Below are 13,518 nucleotides of genomic sequence, written 5' to 3'. Positions count from 1 at the left end.
TTGCAAATTAGATTGCTTTTTGATGATCAAACATTTTTTGCCTCTAAACAGAAGCTGACGTTTGACCTTGCGGAGTTGCGGCAACAGAAAGATGCACTGGACAAGAGGTTGAATCAAATGGCAGAGCAGCAAGCCCTTGTCGCGAGGTCAGCAGATGAGTGCTCATCCTTAGCTTCCAACCAGACTCTCAACACTCCAGCTACATCTCACAAACTTATGGAAGCAGAACTGAAACAGCTGCAGAGTAAATTGAAGGTTACTGGTCAGATCAAATCAACTGCTCTATATATTTTCTTAACCTGTTGATAATATCACAATATTCTGTTTTTATCATTCTAACCAAATCAATGGGTGAATAATTACTTTGCGTCAATACTTACAGCCAGAAATCCCAAGAAACCTAACATTAAATCAGAGACAGGGACTCAATAAAATTAACGCTAGTAAAATAATAGTAATGAAGAAAATAATGGCACTAAAGAGTGACACATCGCCAGGACCAGATGGTTTTCAAGGAAGTAGGTGAGCACACTACAGATGTCCTAACTATAATTTTCCAAAGTTCTCTCGATTCAGGACCTGTTCCTTTACATTGGAAAATTGCGAATGTCGCTCCGCTATTTAAGAATGGCGAGAGAAGGAAACCAGGGAATTATAGACCAGTTAGCCTAACATCTGTTGTTGGGAAATTGCGAGAGTCTATAATTAAGTGACTGAACACCTCAAATTTTCAGTTGATCAGAGAGCCAGCATGGATTTGTGAAAGGTAGTTCATGCCTGACAAACCTGATAGAATGTTTTGAGGAGGTGACTAAAGTAGTGGACAGAGGAATGTCTATGGATGTTATTTATATGGACTTCCAGAAGACATTTGATAAAGTCCCACATAAGAGACTGTTAACTAAGATAGAAGCCCACGGAATTGAGGGCAAATTATTGACCTGGTTAGGAATTTGGCTGAGGGACAGGAGACACCAGTAAAGAAACTGGGTACGTATTCAAATTGGCAGGGTGTGACTAGTGGTATCGCGCAGGGATCTGTGTTGGGGCCTCAACTATTCACAGTATTTATTAATGACTTAGATGATGGCATAGAAAGTCATATATCCAAATTTGCCAATGACGCAAAGATAGGCGGCATTGTGCAGTGTAGATGAAAGCATAAAATTACAAAGGGATATCGACAGATTAAGTGAATGGACAAAACTGTGGTAAATGGATTTCAATGTAGGCAAATATGAGGGCATCTACTTTAGACCGAAAAAGGATAGTACTTTCTAAATGGTGAAAAGCTAAAAACAGTGGAGGTTCAAAGAGGCTTGGGGGTAAATATATAATTAAAATGTCATGAACAAGTACAGAATATAATCACAAGCCTAATGGAATGCTGGCTTTTATATCTAGTGGACTAGAATACAAGAGGGTAGAAGTTATGCTGCAGCTATAGAAAACCCTGGTTAGATCACACTTGGAGTACTGTGAGCATTTTTGGGCACCACGCCTTCGGAAGGAGATATTGGCCTTGGATGGAGTGCAGCGCAGGTTTGCCAGAATTATAACTAGACTTCAAAGGTTCAGTTGTGAGGAGAGATTACACAAATTAGGGTTGTATTCCCTAGAATTTAGAAGATTAAGAGTGGTTTCTGCCACAACCACTCTATTTGACATAGCGTTCCATGCTCCAACAACTTGTTGCATCAAGAATGTTTCTGAACTTCTCTGTCCGCTCTCAGTGACAGTTTTAAATTGATGATTCCTTGTCATTGACTCCCCAGCCAGAGGAAAGTCTTTTCCGATTCACTCTTATCAAAATCTCTCATAATTTTAAAATCCTCTATTAAATCTCCTCTTAGCCTGCTATGCACCTGTGAGAATAGACCCATTATCTCAAGTCTCTCCCCATAGCTATAATTTCACATCCCTGACTGTAATCTACACTGCATGCTCTCTATGCTTTAATGGCCTAGAATTCGCTGTAAGCGGCAAAGCAAAGTCCATAAGAACATAAGAAATAGGAGCAGGAGTCGGCCATACGGCTCCTCGATCCTGCTCCGCCATTTAATACGATCATGGCTGATCCGATCATGGACTCAGGTCCACTTCCCTGCCCGCTCCCCATAACCCCTTATTCCCGGTTAAGAAATTGTCTATCTCTGCCTTAAATTTAGACAACATCCCAGCTTCCACAGCTCTCTGAGGCAGCGAATTCCACAGATTTACAATCCTCTGAGAGGAGAAATTCCTCCTCATCTCCGTTTTAAATGGGCGGCCGCTTATTCTAAGATTATGCACCCTAGTTCTTGTCTTCCCTATCAGTGGAAACATCCTCTCTGCATCCACCTTGTCAAGTCCCCTCATAATCTTATACGTTTTGATAAGATCACCTCTCATTCTTCTGAATTCCAATGAGTAGAGGCCCAACCTACTCAACCTTTCCTCATAAGTCAACCCCCTCATCTCCAGAATCAACCTAGTGAACCTTCTCTGAACTGCCTCCAAAGCAAGTATACCCTTTCGTAAATATGGAAACCAAAACTACGCAGTATTCCAGGTGTGGTCTCACCAGTATCCTATATAAGTGTAGCAAGACTTCCCTGCTTTTATACTCCATCCCCTTTGTAATAAAGGTCAAGATTCCATTGGCCTTCCTGATCACTTGCTGTACCTGCATACTATCCTTTTGTGTTTCATGTACCAGGATCCCCAGGTCCCACTGCACTGCAGCACTTTGCAATTTTTTTCCATTTAAATAATAACTTGCTCTTTGATTTTTTTTCTGCCAAAGTGCATGACCTCACACTTTCCAACATTATACTCCATCTGCCAAATCTTTGCCCATTCACTTAGCTTGTTTATGTCCTTTTGCAGATTTTTTCTGTCCTTCACACACATTGCTTTTCCTCCCATCTTTGTATCGTCAGCAAACTTGGCTACGTTACACTCGGTCCCTTCTTCCAAGTCGTTAATATAGATTGTAAATAGTTGGGGTCCCAGCACTGATTTCAGCGGCATCCCACTAGTTACTGATTGCCAACCAGAGAATGAACCATTTATCCTGACTCTCTGTTTTCTGTTAGTTAGCCAATCCTCTATCCATGCTAATATATTACCCCCAACCCCGTGAACTTTTATCTTGTGCAGTAAATCTTTTATGTGGCACCTTGTCAAATGCCTTTTGGAAGTCCAAACACAACACACCACATCCACTGGTTCCCCTTTATCCACCGGTTCCCCTTTATCCACCCTGTTCGCTACATCCTCAAAGAATTCCAGCAAATTTGTCAAACATGACTTCTCCTTTATAAATCCATGCTGATTCTGCCTGACCGAATTAGCTTTTCCAAATGTCCTGCTACTGCTTCTTTAATAATGGACTCCAACATCTTCCCAACCACAGATGTTAGGCTAACTGGTCGTTCGCTGCAGGCCCTGAAGTATGCTCCATACAAGGATTTGCAATCCATGTGTAGAGAACTTCGAGTTTTCCGACCTTGAATTCATTTTAACGGAACTTAACGTTAGAACTGCTGTGATATCCACGATTTACAATCTATATTAATGACTTGGATGAAGGGACCGAGTGTAATGGAACCAAGTTTGCTGATGATACAAAGATGGGTGGGAAAGCAAATTGTGAGGAGGACACAAAAAATCTGCAAAGGAACATAGATAGGCTAAGTGAGTGGGCAAAAATTTGGTCGATGTAGTATAAAATAGGAAAATGTGACGTTATCCATTTTGGCAGAAAAAATAGAAAAGCAAATTATTATGTCATCATCATAGGCAGTCCCTCGAATCGAGGATGACTTGCTTCCACGTCAAAAAGTTCACAGGTGTTTCAATGAAGAACCTAAAATTCCAGGTTTGAACTAAATCTTGAAGGGTGGAAGATGCCTGTGCTTGGATTTTTTTAACGTGTGGTGACCGTTGCACACCAGCCACCACACGGGCTTGACAGAGCTAGGTCTTGGCCCAGAGCAAGGATTAACGAAGATGACTGGAGACCAGCTCTGCTGCACGGACCTCGTGCGCACACATACCGCAGTGTGGGCAGGCCCGTGCTGCCTCTGGCCCTCGCCTCTTCTGGTAGAGGCCGAACCTACTCAACCTTTCCTCATAAGTCAACCATCTCATCTCCGGAATCAACCTAGTGAACCTTCTCTGAACTGCCTCCAAAGCAAGTATATCCTTTCGTAAATATGGAAACCAAAACTGCGCAGTATTCCAGGTGTGGTCTCACCAATACCCTGTATAAGTGTAGCAAGACTTCCCTGCTTTTATATTCCATCCCATTTGCAATAAAGGCCAAGATTCCATTGGCCTTCCTGATCACTTGCTGTACCTGCATACTAACCTTTTATGTACTAGGATCCCCAGGTCATAGAAACATAGAAACATAGAAAATAGGTGCAGGAGCAGGCCATTCAGCCCCTCTAGCCTGCACCGCCATTCAACGAGTTCATGGCTGAACATGAAACTTCAGTACCCACTTCCTGCTTTCACGCCATACCCCTTGATCCCCCGAGTAGTAAGGACTTCATCTAACTCCCTTTTGAATATATTTAGTGAATTGGCCTCAACTACTTCCTGTGGTAGAGAATTCCGCAGGTTCACCACTCTCTGGGTGAAGAAGTTTCTCCTTATCTCGGTCCTAAATGGCTTACCCCTTATCCTTAGACTGTGACCCCTGGTTCTGGACTTCCCCAACATTGGGAACATTCTTCCTGCATCCAACCTGTCCAAACCCGTCAGAATTTTAAACGTTTCTATGAGGTCCCCTCTCACTCTTCTGAACTCCAGTGAATACAAGCCCAGTTGATTCAGTCTTTCTTGATAGGTCAGTCCCACCATCCCGGGAATCAGTCTGGTGAATCTTCACTGCACTCCCTCAACAGCAAGTATGTCCTTCCTCAAGTTAGGAGACCAAAACTGTACACAATACTCCAGGTGTGGCCTCACCAAGGCCCTGTACAACTGTAGCAACACCTCCCTGCCCCTGTACTCAAATCCCCTCGCTATGAAGGCCAACATGCCATTTGCTTTCTTAACCGCCTGCTGTACCTGCATGCCAACCTTCAATGACTGATGTACCATGACACCCAGGTCTCGTTGCACCTTCCCTTTTCCTAATCTGTCACCATTCAGATAATAGTCTGTCTCTCTGTTTTTACCACCAAAGTGGATAACCTCACATTTATCCACATTATACTTCATCTGCCACGCATTTGCCCACTCACCTAACCTATCCAAGTCACTCTGTAGCCTCATAGCATCCTCCTCGCAGCTCACACTGCCACCCAACTTAGTGTCATCCGCAAATTTGGAGATACTACATTTAATCCCCTCGTCTAAATCATGAATGTACAATGTAAACAGCTGGGGCCCCAGCACAGAACCCTGCGGTACCCCACTAGTCACTGCCTGCCATTCCGAAAAGTACCCATTTACTCCTACTCGTTGCTTCCTGTCTGACAACCAGTTCTCAATCCACGTCAGTACACTACCCCCAATCCCATGTGCTTTAACTTTGCACATTAATCTCCTGTGTGGGACCTTGTCGAAAGCCTTCTGAAAGTCCAAATATACCACATCAACTGGTACTCCTTTGTCCACTTTATTGGAAACATCCTCAAAAAATTCCAGAAGATTTGTCAAGCATGATCTCCCTTTTACAAATCCATGCTGACTTGGACCTATCATGTCACCATTTTCCAAATGCGCTGCTATGACATCCTTAATAATTGATTCCATCATTTTACCCACTACTGAGGTCAGGCTGACCGGTCTATAATTCCCTGCTTTCTCTCTCCCTCCTTTTTTAAAAAGTGGGGTTACATTGGCTACCCTCCACTCGATAGGAACTGATCCAGAGTCAATGGAATGTTGGAAAATGACTGTCAATGCATCCGCTATTTCCAAGGCCACCTCCTTAAGTACTCTGGGATGCAGTCCATCAGGCCCTGGGGATTTATCGGCCTTCAATCCCATCAATTTCCCCAACACAATTTCCCGACTAATAAAGATTTCCCTCAGTTCCTCCTCCTTAATAGACCCTCTGACCACTTTTATATCCGGAAGGTTGTTTGTGTCCTCCTTAGTGAATACTGAACCAAAGTACTTGTTCAATTGGTCTGCCATTTCTTTGTTCCCCGTTATGACTTCCCCTGATTCTGACTGCAGGGGACCTACGTTTGTCTTTACTAACCTCTTTCTCTTTACATACCTATAGAAACTTTTGCAATCCGCCTTAATGTTCCCTGCAAGCTTCTTCTCGTACTCCATTTTCCCTACCCTAATCAAACCCTTTGTCCTCCTCTGCTGAGTTCTAAATTTCTCCCAGTCCCCAGGTTCGCTGCTATTTCTGGCCAATTTGTATGCCACTTCCTTGGCTTTAATACTATCCCTGATTTCCCTAGATAGCCACGGTTGAGCCACCTTCCCTTTTTTATTTTTACGCCAGACAGGAATGTACAATTGTTGTAATTCATCCATGCGTTCTCTAAATGTCTGCCATTGCCCATCCATAGTCAACCCCTTAAGTATCATTAGCCAATCTATCCTAGCCAATTCATGCCTCATACCTTCAAAGTTACCCTTCTTTAAGTTCTGGACCATGGTCTCTGAATTAACTGTTTCATTCTCCATCCTAATGCAGAATTCCACCATATTATGGTCACTCTTCCCCAAGGGGCCTCGCACAATGAGATTGCTAATTAATCCTCTCTCATTACACAACACCCAGTCTAAGATGGCCTCCCCCCTAGTTGGTTCCTCGACATATTGGTCTAGAAAACCATCCCTTATGCATTCCAGGAAATCCTCCTCCACCGTATTGCTTCCAGTTTGGCTAGCCCAATCTATGTGCATATTAAAGTCACCCATTATAACTGCTGCACCTTTATTGCATGCACTCCTAATTTCCTGTTTGATGCCCTCCCCAACATCACTACTACTGTTTGGAGGTCTGTACACAACTCCCACTAACGATTTTTGCCCTTTAGTGTTCTGCAGCTCTACCCATATAGATTCCACATCATCCAAGCTAATGTCTTTCCTAACTATTGCATTAATCTCCTCTTTAACCAGCAATGCTACCCCACCTCCTTTTCCTTTTATTCTATCCTTCCTGAATGTTGAATACCCCTGGATGTTGAGTTCCCAGCCCTGATCATCCTGGAGCCACGTCTCCGTAATCCCAATCACATCATATTTGTTAACATCTATTTGCACAATTAATTCATCCACCTTATTGCGGATACTCCTTGCATTAAGACACAAAGCCTTCAGGCTTGCTTTTTTAACACCCTTTGTCCTTTTAGAATTTTGCTGTACAGTGGCCCTTTTTGTTCTTTGCCTTGGGTTTCTCTGCCCTCCACTTTTCCTCATCTCCTTTCTGTCTTTTGCTTTTGCCTCCTTTTTGTCTCCCTCTGTCTCCCTGTATAGGTTCCCATCCCCCTGCAATATTAGTTTAACTCCTCCCCAACAGCACTAGCAAACACTCCCCCTAGGACATTGGTTCCGGACCTGCCCAGGTGCAGACCGTCCGGTTTGTACTGGTCCCACCTCCCCCAGAACCGGTTCCAATGCCCCAAGAATTTGAATCCCTCCCTGCTGCACCACTGCTCAAGCCATGTATTCATATGCACTGCAGCACATTGCAATTTTTTTCCATTTAAATAATAACTTGCTCTTTGATTTTTTTTCTGCCAAAGTGCATGACTTCACACTTTCCAACATTATACTACATCTGCCAAATTTTTGCCCATTCACTGAGCCTGTTTGTCCTTTTGCAGATTTTTTGTGTCGTTCACACACATTGCCTTTCCTCCCATCTTTGTATCGTCAGCAAACTTGGCTATGTTACATTCGGTCCCTTCTTCCAATCATTAAAATAGATTGTAAATAGTTGGGGTCCCAACACAATTTCAGCGGCACCCCACTAGTTACTGATTGCCAACCAGAGAATGAACCATTTATCCCAACTCTGTTTTCTGTTAGTTAGCCACTTCTCTCCATGCTAATATATTATCCCCAACCCCGAACTCGCGCCTCTCCTGGGCCCCGATCACGTCCCTCTACAATCTCTCGCCGCTCTTTCGCCCCGACCTCACCGCTCCTGCTGATCCTGGCCATGCTCCAATCACCAACCTGGTTCCTTTTCACTGCCATTGCTCTCCTGCTGCAGCACATGCTGCTCCCTGGAGTGGTATACCACCATGCTGCTCCTTCCGCTCCCCGGCCTGCTCCGATGGTGCTCGCAGGCCGGGGGGCCGCGCAGACTGCTGGGCCAGGCTACCACGCTGCTCCTTCCGCTCCCCGGCAGGAATGGAGAAAAATTGCAAAGTGTTTCAGTACAGAGGGACCTGGGGGTCCTTGTGCATGAAACACAAAAAGTTAGTATGCAGGTACAGCAAGTAATCAGGAAGGCAAATGTAATGTTGGCCTTTATTGCAAGGGGGATAGAGTATAAAAGCAGAGAAATCCTGCTACAACTGTACAGGGTATTGGTGAAGCCACACCTAGAGTACTGCGTACAGTTTTGGTCTCCGTATTGAAGGAAGGATATACTTGCATTGGAAACTGTTCAGAGAAGGTTCACTAGGTTGATTCCGGAGATAAGGGGGTTGACTTATGAAGATAGGTTGAGTCTATTCTCATTGGAGTTCAGAAAAATGGGCTCAATTTTGGCCAGGAGTTCTTTTTTTTTTGAATAGGCTGCTTTTTCTGGCGTAACTTAAAAATCCCCAGTTTCCCCAATCAATTTGCACCAGCATAACTCACTTAGTTACGTTTTTTTTTTAGGTTAGTTTTTTTTTCTCAAAAGTGGGTGTTACTAGCCACCTACGCCAGTTCTGGCCACTTAGGCAACTTTGGCCAGCTAATAATTACTCCAGTTCTACTTAGGCCAGCGTATGCGGCCGCTTCACAAAACCCTTGTGGAGAGATAAAGAAATTGGCGGAGGCAAGTACATCGGAGGCCATTCGGCCTGGGATAGGGGCGGGAAGCGGAGAGGACCTGGCCCTGAACCAACAAAGTCTTACGCTAAGCAATGTTTTCAAAGAAAAAATACTAACAATTCTATAAGAAATAAAAAATTTATAAAGTCCTACCTTTATCTTCAAACCGCAATTCACCTTTCCGCACTTGGCCCGGGAAGGCAGTGGGCCGGTGCGGGAGGCCACTCGGCCTGGGCTAGGGGCTGGAGCGATGAAACTGGCCGGCATCAGGGCCCACAGACCAGCTGCAATTCAACGGAGAGACTGACGGGGTGCGGAGGGAGTGACCTGGCGAGCATCGGGGGCCACAGAGAGAGAGTCGCTGCAATTCAACGGAGAGGCTGGGGGAGGGAGCGAGGGCGGGAGGTCACAAGACTCAAGGGGGTGGGGGGAGGACGAGGGAGAGAGAGGTCACAAGACTCAAGGGGGGTGGGGGAGTAGGAGGGAGAGAGAGGTCACAAGACTCCGGGGGGGGGGGGGGAAAGAGAGGAGAGGACAAAAGACCATTGGGTGTGGTCCATCCATACAGACCTTGGGGGGGACAGAGAGAGAACTGCGAAACTGCGAATCTGTTCTGCCTGCTTTCCTTCCTTCCTTTGAAAGTTTAACTTTAAGTATGGGGGAAATACTGACAGTGCTATACCCTGTGCGAGCGTTCTGCATCACTGTGCTATGTAGGAGTCAATTGATTAGAGCTCATCACATCAGGAACATCAGAGCCCGTAGGCTGCTGGGCAGGAGGCCTTGCCCACCTCGGTAATTTCGAGTCAGGCATTCGTACCTGCACCTGAGTGATGCAGAGTATGTCAGAAGGCTGCGTTTCTGCAGAGAAGTTGTCCGTGAGATCTGTGAGTTGCTGAGACCAGACCTGCAGCCGAGAAGCGTCAGGTGGACTGCTTTGTCAGTTGAAGCGAAGGTTACAGCTGCACTTTCATCCTATGCCTCCGGATCGTTTCAAGCTACAACTGGGGATGTGTTCGCCATCTCTCAACATGCAATACATGTCTCCATATGCCAGGTCACAGCTGCACTGTATGCACGGATGAATGACTTCAAGTTCCCAATGACCGCCCAAGCAATCCATGACATGGCTGTGGGGTTCTCAAGGATTGTTGGCTTCCCAAAGGTACAGGGCTACATTGATTGTACCCGCATCACCTTGAGAGCACCTTTGGAGGATTCTAAGCTGTTCAGGAATAGAAAAGGCTTCCACTCCATTAATGTGCAGCTCGTGTGCGACAATTTGCATCGCATCATGTCAGTCGATGGAAGATACCCTGGCAGCACCCATGATACATTCATCCTATGCGACAGCGTTATATCTGACATATTTGAGCAGCAGCCAGAAGGGCAGAGCTGGCTACTGGGAGACAAAGGGTACGGCCTCGCCACCTGGTTCACGATGCTCCTACGCGTAACCCGGACGGAAGCTGACTGTCAATACAACATGTCGCACATTGCGATGCGCAGCATCATAGAGAGGACCATTAGCATATTGAAACAGTGTTTCCGATGCCTGGACCATTCCGGAGGCTGCATGCAATATTCCCCTGAGATTGTCGGTCAGTTCACTATTGTGTGCTGCATGCTGCATAATTTAGCCATCATGAGGCAGCAGCAGCTGTTCGTGGAAGACCCAGCTGCGGTGAGAGTGGCTGATGATAATGATGTGGAAGATGCAGGTGACGAGCAGGAGGAGGAGGAGGAGGAGGATGATGACGAGGATGAGAAAACAATGCAAGTGCCTGAGGCCGGAGCACGATGGCGGAGGAGGGCGGGTCATCGTGCTCCTTTAACGATTGCTCGAGCCTTGCGCCAGCAGCTCATCCGTGAACGCTTTACTGATGCCTGAGGGCTCAGCGACAACTATTGCACATGGACATGTTTATTTTTTGGAGCTGTTCCGTAATGTTGTGTTGTGTTAATGGAACATGATTCAGTTTTAATGTAAAATATATTTTATTCAAAAATTTACAATGTACTTTATTGTAATAAAATTATTCTTGTATCAAACTTTACCTTAATATGACTCTCTAAGATCACTTACAAACTTTAAGATCACATAGAAACTTGTACATTTACATAACTTACAAAAAACTTTCAATTTGAAAACAGTAACAACAACAACAACAGCAGCAGCAAAGAAAGGCTGCACCCATCTCTCCTCCCCCTTAGTCTAACACCGCCCGCTGCGCTCGATCTTGTATTCTCCACCACCCCTACCCGTAGGCAGTGGCGCAGTGATTTTGGGCTTGGTACCAAGCTTATTTCTTGTAACCTCTTGGGTACTGCGCACTTCTTGGTGGGGGGGTGCGGTCAGGTGGTTATGTGGAGGGCCCGGCTTGGGTCTCTTCGGAGGCTGGTGTGAGGATTGCAGTGGGAGTGGCAATTGATTCTGTTAGTGGGCGCATAGTCTGGGTGTGTTCCCTTATTGCAGCAGCTAACTCTCACATGCCCTCCCTCATGCACCCTGACAGTGTCTCAGCGGACTGAAACATTCCCTCCCTGATGGCCTGTGTCATTGCCAGTGTCATCCTTTCCACTATCTCTGACATTCCCTCCCTCGTGGCTATTGCCATGCTTTGCACTACCTCTGACATTCCCTCCCTCATGGACACTATTTCTCCCTGATGTTCCCGGACATCGTTCCCATTTCCCGTGTCATTGCTGTTACTTCTCCCGATAGCCCCACTGATGGTGTCCAGGAGTGAAACATAGAAATAGATGCAGGAGTAGGACCTTCGAACCTGCACCACCATTCAATAAGATCTTGGTTGATCATTCACCTCAGTACCCCTTTCCTGCTTTCTCTCCATACCCCTTTTCATCCCTTTAGCCATAAGGGCCATATCTAACTCTCTCTTGAATATATCCAATGAACTGGCATCAACAACTCTCTGCGGTAGGGAATTCCACAGGTTAACAACTCTCTCAGTGAAGAAGTTTCTCCTCATCTCAATCCTAAATGGCTTACCCCTTATCCTTAGACTGTGTCCTCTGGTTCTGGACTTCCCCAACATCAGGAACATTCTTCCTGTATCTAACCTGTCCAATCCCGTCAGAATTTTATATGTTTCTATGAGATCCCCTCTCATCCTTCTAAACTCCATTGAATACAGGCCCAGTCGATCCAGTCTCGTCTCTTATATGTCAGTCCTGCCATCCCGGGAATCAGTCTGGTGAACCTTCACTACACTCCCTCAATAGCAAAAATGTCCTTCCTCAGATTAGGAGACCAAAACTGAACACAATATTCCAGGTGAGGCCTCACCAGGGCCCTGTACAACTGCAGTAAGACCTCCCTGCTCTTATACTCAAATCCCCGAGCTATGAAGACCAACATACCATTTACCTTCTTCACCGCCTGCTGTACCTGCATGCCAACTTTCAATGACTGATGTACCATGACACCCAGGTCTCGTTGCACCTCCCCTTTTCCTAATCTGCTGCCATTCAGATAATATTCTGCCTTCGTGTTTTTGCCCCCAAAGTGGATAACCTCACATTTATCCACATTATACTGCATCTTCCATGCATTTGCCCACTCACCTAATCTGTTCAAGTCATCCTGCAGCCTCTTAGCGTCTTCCTCACAGCTCACATCGCCACAAAACTTGGAGATATTACACTCAATTCCTTCATCCAAATCATTGATGTATATTGTAAATAGCTGAGGTCCCAGCACTGAGCCCTGCGGCACTCCACTAGTCACTGCCTGCCATTCTGAAAAGGACCCGTTTATCCCAACTCTCTGCTTCCTGTCTGCCAACCAGTTCTCTATCCACGTCAGTACATTACCTCCAATACCATGTGCTTTAATTTTGCACACCAATCTCTTGTGTGGGACCTTGTCAAAAGTCTTTTGAAAGTCCAAATACACCACATCCACTGATTCTCCCTTGTCCACTCTACTAGTTATATCCTCAAAAAATTCTAGAAGATTTGTCGAGCAGGATTTCCCTTTCATAAATCAATGCTGATTTGGACCGATCCTGTCACTGCTTTCCAAATGCGCTGCTATTTCATCTTTAATAATTGATTCCAACATTTCCCCTACTACTGATGTCAGGCTAACCAGTCTATAATTATCTCTCTCCCTCCTTTTTTTAAAAGTGATGTTACATTAGCTACCCTCCAGTCAATAGGAACTGATCCATAGTCGATAGACTGTTAGAAAATGATCACCAATGCATCCATTATTTCTAGGGCCACTTCCTTAAGTACTCTGGGATGCAGACTATCAGGCCCCGGAGACTTATCGGCCTTCAATTTCCCGAAACAATTTCCCGCCTGATAAGGATTTCCTTCAGTTCCTCCTTCTCACTAGACCCTCGGTCCCCTCGTATTTCCGAAAAGTTATTTGTGTCTTTCTTCGTGAAGACAGAACCGAAGTATTTGTTCAACTGGTCTGCCATTTCTTTGTTCGCCATTATAAATTCGCCTGAATCTGACTGCAAGGGACCGACATTTGTCTTCACTAATCTTTTTCTCTTCACATATCTATAGAAGCTTTTTCAGTCA

At 45.3% G+C, this 13,518-nt stretch overlaps 1 protein-coding gene across 5 annotated transcripts in view; it reads left to right on the top strand.

Moving 5' to 3' along the window:
* The window catches only part of cntln (centlein, centrosomal protein), a 559,253-nt gene that overhangs the window by 398,050 nt on the left and 147,685 nt on the right, over positions 1-13,518 (top strand). For all 5 annotated transcript variants that reach the window (XM_070886555.1, XM_070886564.1, XM_070886537.1 and 2 more), the window contains one exon: positions 52-255. In XM_070886555.1, coding sequence (XP_070742656.1) covers positions 52-255 — 204 coding nt within the window. The remainder of the gene's footprint in view (positions 1-51; positions 256-13,518) is intronic.

This window comes from Pristiophorus japonicus, chromosome 1, assembly GCF_044704955.1.
Source record: "Pristiophorus japonicus isolate sPriJap1 chromosome 1, sPriJap1.hap1, whole genome shotgun sequence".
NCBI lineage: Eukaryota > Metazoa > Chordata > Chondrichthyes > Pristiophoridae > Pristiophorus > Pristiophorus japonicus.
Note: the sequence above shows the minus strand (reverse complement) of the source record. Positions and strands in the feature narration are given on the sequence as shown.